The following is a 9,286-nucleotide window of genomic DNA, read 5'->3' on the forward strand; positions in this document are numbered from 1 at the left end:
ATTTTTGACGCCCATAAACTTTAATGCACTTTGGCAAATTTTCGCCGCCGGTTAATTTTTGACAAAGCGAAATGGATCAAATTCTCCCACCCCTACAAACAAGATATTCACATAACACATTACCAACTTTATTTTCCAATACTGGGTCACATTGCCATATGCAGTAGATATTAGTATAGCAACAAATGGATTAATTGTATGTTTTTATTCTTAAACAGAAACAACCTGAGGAAATGATTGCCCATGACAATTGCCAGGAAGAACCTGAGACAAATATTGGCCATTTCCAGGAGCAACCTGAGGAGCCTGGCACAGAGATCAGCCAGGGTAATGCCTCAGAGGAAGAAGAAAATCAAGAAGAACAAGAGGAAGAAGAAACAAATAGTGATGACATGGTTATATCTAGTGGGGAAGAAGAAAGCTTTATTGATGATCTGTTTCCATCACTTGAGGTATGATTTGCTATGAAGGACATTAAGACATTTTGTGCATTGAACTGATTGATTTATTGGGACATGTTTAGCATAAAGTTTATTTGGTATGGCTTTGTTTAGGCCCACTAATGTCTGGGAACCTAAAAACCAAACTGCAGTTTAAATCACCAGTCCAGCTCTCATGCTAAAACACTTTAAGAACTATATATTTTTGGAGTGTCCACATAAACTGCAGTGCCCAGAGGGAAGCCATCAATGCTTATCACTAAAACACCATGCTGCACACATTACATGGGGAAACCCACAAATGGGTCATTTATTTTCTTTGCAGCTCTGGAATACATTGAAAACTTTGAAAATACATTTTACTTTTATTAAAGTTGTCTTTGAGTTAGAACTCCCGTTATCTCTCTCTTACCCTGGGGAAACCAGAGCAGGATGTAGAAATTGCCACAGACAACTGCCAAGTAATTGAATAATGGGAATTATAAAAAACATTTACCTTCTTATAAATGCATGTTTTTGCCGTTCTCTATAAATCAGAATTGATCTAAAATGATCTTTGTCATTCACTCTCTCTTTTAAGTATCATCAACCAGATAATCACAGTATTGATGCTTGAGAGGAAAACATACCGTAGGGTTGAGCCAATTTTTGACGCCCATAAACTTTAATGCACTTTGGTAAATTTTCGCCGCCGGTTAGTTTTTGACGAAGTGAAATGGATCAAATTCTCCCACCCCTACAAACAAGATATTCACATAACACATTACCAACTTTATTTTCCAATACTGTGTCACATTGGCATATGCAGTAGATATTAGTATAGCAACAAATGGATTAATTGTATGTTTTTATTCTTAAACAGAAACAACCTGAGGAAATGATTGCCCATGACAATTGCCAGGAAGAACCTGAGACAAATATTGGCCATTTCCAGGAGCAACCTGAGGAGCCTGGCATAGAGATCAGCCAGGGTAATGCCTCAGAGGAAGAAGAAAATCTAGGAGAACAAGAGGAAGAAGAAAGAAATAGTGATGATATGGTTATATCTAGTGGGGAAGAAGAAAGCATTTGTGATGATCTGTTTCCATCACTTGAGGTATGATTTGCTATGAAGGGCATTAAGACATTTTGTGCATTGAACTGATTGATTTATTGGGACATGTTTAGCATAATGTTTATTTAGAATGGCTTTGTTTAGGCCCACTAATGTCTGGGAACCTAAAAAACAAACTGCAGTTTAAATCACCTGTCCAGCTCATGCTAAAATACTTTAAGAACTATATATATTTGGAATGTCCATATAACCTGCAGTGCCCAGAGGGAAGCCATCAATACTTATCACTACAACACCATGCTATTAGTATAGCAACAAATGGATTAATTGTATGTTTTTATTCCTAAACAGAAACAACTAGAGGAAATGATTGCCCATGAAATCTGCCAGCAGGAACCTGAGACAAATATTGGCCATTTCCAGGAGCAACCTGAGGAGCCTGGCACAGAGATCAGCCAGGGTAATGCCTCAGAGGAAGAAGATAATCTAGAAGAACAAGATGAAGAAGAAAACAATAGTGATGACATGGTTATATGTAGTGATGAAGAAGAAAGCATTATTGATGATCTGTTTCCATCACTTGAGGTATGATTTGCTATCAAGGACATTAAGACATTTTATGCATTGAACTGATTGATTTATTGGGACATGTTTAGCGTAAGGTTTATTTAGTATGGCTTTGTTTAGACCCACTAATGTCTGGGAACCTAAAAACCAAACTGCAGTTTAAATCACCAGTCCAGCTCTCATGCTAAAACACTTTAAGAACTATATATATTTGGAGTGTCCACATAAACTGCAGTGCCCAGAGGGAAGCCATCAATGCTTATCACTACAACACCGTGCTGCACACATTACATGGGGAAACCAACAAATGGGTCATTTTATTTCTTTGCAGCTCTTGAATACATTATTTGCTAAAGAGGTTTTTTGGGCAAAAATTTAGATTTTTTGAGGAGAAAAAAACGCTCACCATTTCAAACCTGTTGTGTATAGGTCAATGGGAGATTTCCTTTTTATAATTGAATGGTATTGTAATTTGCTCTGTATTTTGTCCGATAATCAAAAAAATTTGGGGTTTTCGGGCAATAACCCAAAAAAATCTAGCGATTTGGGTTTTTGCCCGATTTTAGCAATTTTTTTCCCGACCTGACTGTTTCAAGTTATTTTATTGATAAATAAGATAAAATTGTGGATGGGAGTTTGCTCGAGCTTAGTTTAATACAAATATGAGTTTTAGTAAATAACCCCCTAAAAGTCTCACACACATTAATTCTATTAGGACAAACCATAACCCATATACATAAGAATAAAAATCTTTGTAATAGTTATGTCCACCACTAACAACACTGTTTGGGCACAAGGCCTCTTTGCTATACTAAATATAAATTAGAAACTGCTTAACAAGGAACACAGTGAGGAATATTATGGGGATGCCTCTCAACCTGATGTAACAGAAACCAACAAACTATACGAGCAACAAACTAAAAAGAAAAGCTTGCAATATTTATTCTTTTTGTCTATTTACTGAGTTAATCTAAAATAATGTTTTCCTTTACCAGGTCTGCAATGAACATGGATTTGACAAACTATACCCGGTATGCAAAAAATGTTTTTACATTATTATCCCTGTTTTCAGCCTTCTCTCTCTATTCTCCCCCCACCACCTGGCATTATATTGTCTTATTTTCAAATTTTGCATTTAACTTTTTTTTAGGACCCAACTGGCTGGATAGACCTCGAACAATGTGTTGGATCAGGAGGATTTGGAGTAATCCATAAGGTCAGATATGAGACTTTAAGATTGTAACGGGCAGGAATGGCCTACCTTTTGTGGCCCTTAACATCTCAATGTAATTCTATATATTGTATATATTTATCTATCTAGTATATAAATATTCATACGGGGAGATATAAGTATTTTATGCCACATTTTAAGCAGGATTCATATTTCCTTTTGGAGTTTGTTTTTTGTTTCTGAGACTGCAAAGACCCATGTCGTTATACTCAGGTACTTTATCAAACTCAAGTCAAAATTCACCAAAAATCTGTTTTCTTTCAGGCATGGCATTTTAAGGAAAAGAAAGAAGTGGCCATAAAAGTAATAAAAGATCTTACGGTAATGTATATTTTTTACTATTTAATTTATTATAATGAGAATATTGCAGAAAGTGTTGTGTTACACATACAAATCAACTGCCAATAAAAAGAGACTTTGTAAACCATGATTAGCAAGTCGCCCCCTTATATAATGGATAGTCATAATGCAAAATGGAATTTGTAATGATTAGAAATGGACTTCTTTATATGCCCCAAGCTCTGCTCAGCCCGGTGAAATATTCATTGGAGGTTTAATTATTTAATAAATGCAAAACTAACTATATCAACTGCTTGTAATATTTGCAGCTTATAAAAGGCAATCGTGTGACTTATATTCATTAATCTCTATGTAACAATACTATAAAGTAACCACCCCTAACAGAAGGGGATTTAAATCACACCAAATCATAGCAAAAAAATATCATAACCCAGTTCAAAACATTGCAAGTAAACACATGGAGTGGCATAGAAGAGAAAGAGGGGAAGTTAGATTCTATGATTGAGAGTGGACGCCATTACAGCACATCACAGAGAGACTTGAGAGAACTGATAGCCGGATGATCCCTCTATCCCCGCTCTGACCGTGGTCTCCGATATGGGGGAAACCAATATTGGATAAAACCTGTTAACTTTATTAAACTTTACTAGCTTTATGCATTCAGAAGCTTCTGATGAACTGACTCCAGTCACGAAATGCGTAAAGCTAGTTCCCCTGCCCGCTTACACTTTTGTATTCTTAACATGGATTAATAAAATTAACTGGTTTTATCCAAGTTTGGTTTCCTCGAGTTCTGATCCGGTGAGGTCATCCCTACTATCAAGTTTGTTTGGGAAGTTAGTATCTGTGGTGTTGGTACTGTGGTACACTGATGGCAAAGTAATGAATTCTATGTTTTACAACAAGGATTAAATAGTTATCAAGACTAATTTAATGATCATTATTTCTGTATCTAGGATAATGAAGAGATCTTTGCTGAACTGTACGTACTTCAACGCGTTTCTGGCCACGACAACTTCCCAGCCTTTTATGGAGCCTATTATCTACGGCCCAGCATTTCAAATGAAGAGGCGCTATGGGTAAGGATATACTTCTTAAAAAGAAAATCTCCATCAAAGTTAAATATATCACTGATTATTTCAGACCCATTACTGCTACTGATTACTATGAATGTTACACAGACACACAGACAGACTGGCAGACAGACCGACAGATAGATAGATAGATTTTAGGCAACATATTTATATATATACACTATAATATTTATATACACTATAAATATAAACATTTTATTTTTATTCTAGATTGCTATGACAATGTGTGCTGGTGGCTCCGTAGACGCCTTAATTAGGAGCACGCCCAATAGATCCTTGGATGAGACCTGGATTTCATACATATGCTGGAAAGTTTTACAGGTAAGACAGATATTAACCCCTTCATTGCTTTTCATAATCTCTGCTCACCGACTTTGTATCCTATTAATTCTAGAATATAAAAATATATACATGTTCATCATGTTTGCTTTATTCTTCTTTCTAGGGCCTGGATTACTTACAAGAACTGAGCGTGATACATCATGATCTCAAGGGCGCCAATATAATGTTAACTTCTACGGCCTGTGTGAAGATAAGTAAGTGACATTTATTATCTATAGGAAGAATGGGTGCCACAAAGGGAAAGGGCACCTTTGCATAATTCAAAAATATCATTCTAAGCAACGTTCCAATATACAGTTATTCATTTTCAGTCTTTACACTCTTTTTGCACCCGGTTCAAATCAATAGTCAGCACCAGACAAAAGAAAATACTGCTTCAAAAATATATTTCCATTTGTAATAACTATAACACCTTTCTGTATTGTCATAGATGTTATTACTGCGTTGTACAAAGTAAATTCATGCTTGTTTCTTTCAATTTCAGTTGATTTTGGCCTTGCCACAATAGGGCCCATCAGTACAAGTAATGCAGGAACCCGCTGTTGGATGGCACCTGAAGTCCATGCATGTTTTACAAGAAATGAACATTATAACTGCAAGGTATAATTAATAAAATAGTTGTCATTTAGTTCAGTTTTCATTAAAGTCATTAGACAAAATGCAAAATGAATAACAAATCCATGCCAAATGTAATTTGTAGAGCTTTTTTCTCCTAGTAGAGACTCTTGAAAATGTAAAATCATAAATGTTTATAGTTAAAGTCGGCTACTGGAAATGTTTCATAGTAATACAACGTAGCTTGGTTCTAAAGTATTAGTCATTTAGCATCCCATATTGACCCTGAGACAGGATGAGGAGGGATATTCAGTAGAAGTATCTTTATCTTCTGTAACAATGATTATAATTTGTTTTCTAAATGGTTGTTGCTTTTTGTTTTTATTTTCTAGGTGGATGTGTGGTCTTTAGGAATCACGGCCATAGAAATGGCAGAATACAATCCTCGTAAGTAATCTTAAATAACATTGTGCATGCGTTTATGTTAATTTGTGGAGGAGTGTTTTTAGGAAGGTCAGGGGGTATCACCCATTCTATAACAATGAAACATGTAGGGATGCACCGAATCCACTATTTTGGATTCGGCCAAACCCCTGAATCCTTCGTGAAAGATTCGGCCGAATACAGTGATTTTTAGTGATACACTAGAAAGCAAGATATAACTTCTTGTTTCAGAGACAGGAGCAATTAGATAAAAGATATAGACTGTGTCTTTCCTGTATCCCCTTAGGCTAATGGCAAATAATGTGTTTTCTCTGCTGCTGAGAAAATGCAGATACAGCCATATACTGCCCTATATGTCCAATATCTGTCTGTCACTGTGCACACACTGCAAATTCCATCCAGACTGCATTTATTTACTTGTTATGTATGAAAGAAGGAAATTCTGTCTCTTAATCTCAAAAAGTTAAAATAAATCATCGGTTGGTTCTGATAAAAGAAACTCATCAGAATATTTGATGTAGTCACCCTCTACTGTACAATTTTGCAAAATATGTTGGCCCCTTGTAAATTTATAAGAATAACAATAATAATATTGTGTTCTCTTACACTTACAGCACACATTAAACTCCGTGGTGCTGAGCTTTCCGAAAGGATTATGAATGGTCCAGCTCCAGCTCTAAAAGAGGATATATGGTGAGTCATTTTTTTTTTTTTACAGAAATGGGACTTCAGGTGGCCATAGACGTTACAATTACAATCATTCCTGGAAAAGATCTTTCCAAGAAAGATCGTTCATTTCAGTACACACATGTAGAGCTGAATTGTCAGATATACAGGTAGAAACAATAACATTTTACCTAAAATCTATACTACGATATCCACTCTATCCATTGCTGTGATGATGGGCTGTGTTCAAGTTATTAGTATTCTTTTAGAGACATCACCCTTTTCATAAATTCAAGAGCTTACACTTTGTTGGCCAAAATGATTCAATGAAAAGAAACATATCTCCCATTTTAATTCCCTATTACCCAACAGACTTCAGTGTCCTTTTTGAATAATTCTGGCTCTGTGTTTTATTACATCATCAGTAACAGTTCTGCCCTTTTTCTTTCCCCCCAGGAGTAGTAAATTCCACAGATTTCTTAATAAATGTCTTCAGAAGGATCCAGCCAAAAGGCCATTCGCAAAGGAACTCCTATTAAACCGATTCATCACATATAATCGAGATGAAGAGGAGGTGCAATATAGCATAGCAGAACATATACATAAAGGTAATGCAAATGACTCATATTCTCTACAATCAAAAAGCAATTACTGGGAAATCTTTAATGCCTATGTGGTTATTCCAGGCTTTATGGATTTAAGGATTCCTATTTTGATCACTATCCAAAAATTTGAGAAATTCCATCACATGCAAAATCTGCCCCTAAGTATTAATGCTTTTAGGGATTTTTCATTTTCAGGTGTAATTAGTTGTTTTTTTTAAATTACTAATGGCTTTAGCTCCAACCAGTTGTGCTTTAAATCGTAAAAGTTTCTATCAATTACTAACTTAGCTAGCCAGTTAAGGAATCACATTATGACCATTTTACAGTGCCCTATCATGTGCATAGATATAAAACACAAATCTTCTTGTCTAACATAAAAACATTTTCTCCTAGGAGCAAAGAAATAAGGCCTTCAAGTAAAAGATTCTCTTGCAACACCTCATTAAGAAGACTTTGTCAAGACGTAGGAAGGAAATGGAAGAACAATATATAAATCCCAAAATGGATTCTACCCTTACAAGATCTGAAATGTGGCTCCTTCATTATGTTCCCAAAAGGGAAAGGAGGGAAAGGGTTGGGAACACAATGTAGGAGCCACAGTCCATCTACTTTGTATACTTTACCAAATGTTTATTTTTATATAATCTATTTAAATGTATATATATATTTTTATATATAAATAAAAATAATAAAATATAAGCTGATGTTTGACGTTTGAATAATTAATATCTAGGGGCACATTTACTATTGGTCGAATATCGAGGGTTAATTAACCCTCGATATTCGACCGCCAAAGTAAAAACCTTAGACTTCGATATTCAAAGTCGAAGGATTTACCGCAAGACTAAAACATCAGGGACATTAAACTTTAAACAACTGTAGTGGCTGGGACCATTGTAGCGGGACATTTGGTAGCAGATAAGCGGTTTGTCAGCTATCTCAGCCACAGGCCAGGGCTACTGTTCTAGTGTCTGCCGACAACAAATGGCAGGTTGAAATTGCATGCTACCATAGCTCAGCAAATGCATACCATAGCTCAGCATACACCTGACGGGTCAGCAGTCATCATGTGCGGGAGCTTGACGCATTAAAGGGTCGACTATCTGAGCTCCCTTTTCTGTAGCAGTAATGTGGACTTTTCTCCCCCATAACCATAAATAAAAATAATGCCTATATAAATAGGCCACTAAGAGTATAAGAATTACCCAACAAAAAAACGTAGAAAAAAAACAGCTGAAATAAATGTAATGTGTGGAAAAAGACCAGTCAGTGATTCCCAAAAATGGCTGCTATCCCCTCACCTATTTCTCTTCAAGGGTACTTAGATTTGGCTGGTGGTGAGGTTACCCTGAAGGCCAGTTAGTGTGAACTTTTGGCAAGAAGCAAAATTGCCTTGATTTATAAACCTGGGAACCTGGCCTGTAACTTTTAAAAGTCTGTGAATAACAGTATGTATAAAACTTTGGCTAAATGGCTAATATAAAACTGTATTTTCCTTAGATCTGACACCTTGTTATGATTTGGATCCCAAACTCTGCTAGGCCCTTTTTTGATATATGTCTTCAAATCAAGACATAAACATGTTATCTGCAGGACTCTATCTTGAGTGCCTATATGGTAAAGTCAAGCAGACCTGTGTTCAACCTGGACACCTGACCTGCCCCACCATTGCCTCCTACCTAGAGCCACTACCTGAGGCCGAGCCCAACCACAATGAGTACCTGTGGGTATTCCACAGGTACCTGACCTACTGCAGATCTCTAACTCGAGTGCACTAACTAGAGGGGCAACCATCTGGTGCTTATACAGAAATTTGCACTAAAAATAACTCTTCAGCCTGCTGCCAAATCTAGAGGTGTTCTTTGGGAATCAACGCATGCAGGACCGTATGCTCACGGCTGATCATCAGGGAAGGGGGTTCTAAGGCAGTGACCTGGTTAACTAATCCCATTGATCAGGTGCTGAAGCGCTATGGGGCACAATATTAA

At 36.4% G+C, this 9,286-nt stretch overlaps 1 protein-coding gene across 1 annotated transcript; it reads left to right on the plus strand.

Moving 5' to 3' along the window:
* The first annotated feature begins 5,693 nt into the window (after positions 1-5,693).
* LOC121394497 (serine/threonine-protein kinase dst1-like) lies at positions 5,694-9,076 on the plus strand. The gene is made up of 5 exons (XM_041565660.1): positions 5,694-5,717; positions 5,976-6,030; positions 6,642-6,720; positions 7,150-7,301; positions 8,892-9,076. The coding sequence occupies exons 1-5, from the start codon at positions 5,694-5,696 to the stop codon at positions 9,074-9,076; spliced, it is 495 nt and encodes a 164-aa protein (XP_041421594.1).
* Positions 9,077-9,286: the final 210 nt, after the last annotated feature.

Source organism: Xenopus laevis, chromosome 6L (assembly GCF_017654675.1).
Source record: "Xenopus laevis strain J_2021 chromosome 6L, Xenopus_laevis_v10.1, whole genome shotgun sequence".
Taxonomy (NCBI): Eukaryota; Metazoa; Chordata; class Amphibia; order Anura; family Pipidae; genus Xenopus; species Xenopus laevis.

Coding starts and splice junctions, on each gene's coding strand:
- LOC121394497 (XM_041565660.1), top strand. CDS start 5,694: ATGAATAACAAATCCATGCCAAAT. Junction 6,031..6,641: donor AATGGCAGAATACAATCCTC/GTAAGTAATCTT, acceptor TTACACTTACAG/CACACATTAAACTCCGTGGT. Junction 6,721..7,149: donor GCTCTAAAAGAGGATATATG/GTGAGTCATTTT, acceptor CTTTCCCCCCAG/GAGTAGTAAATTCCACAGAT.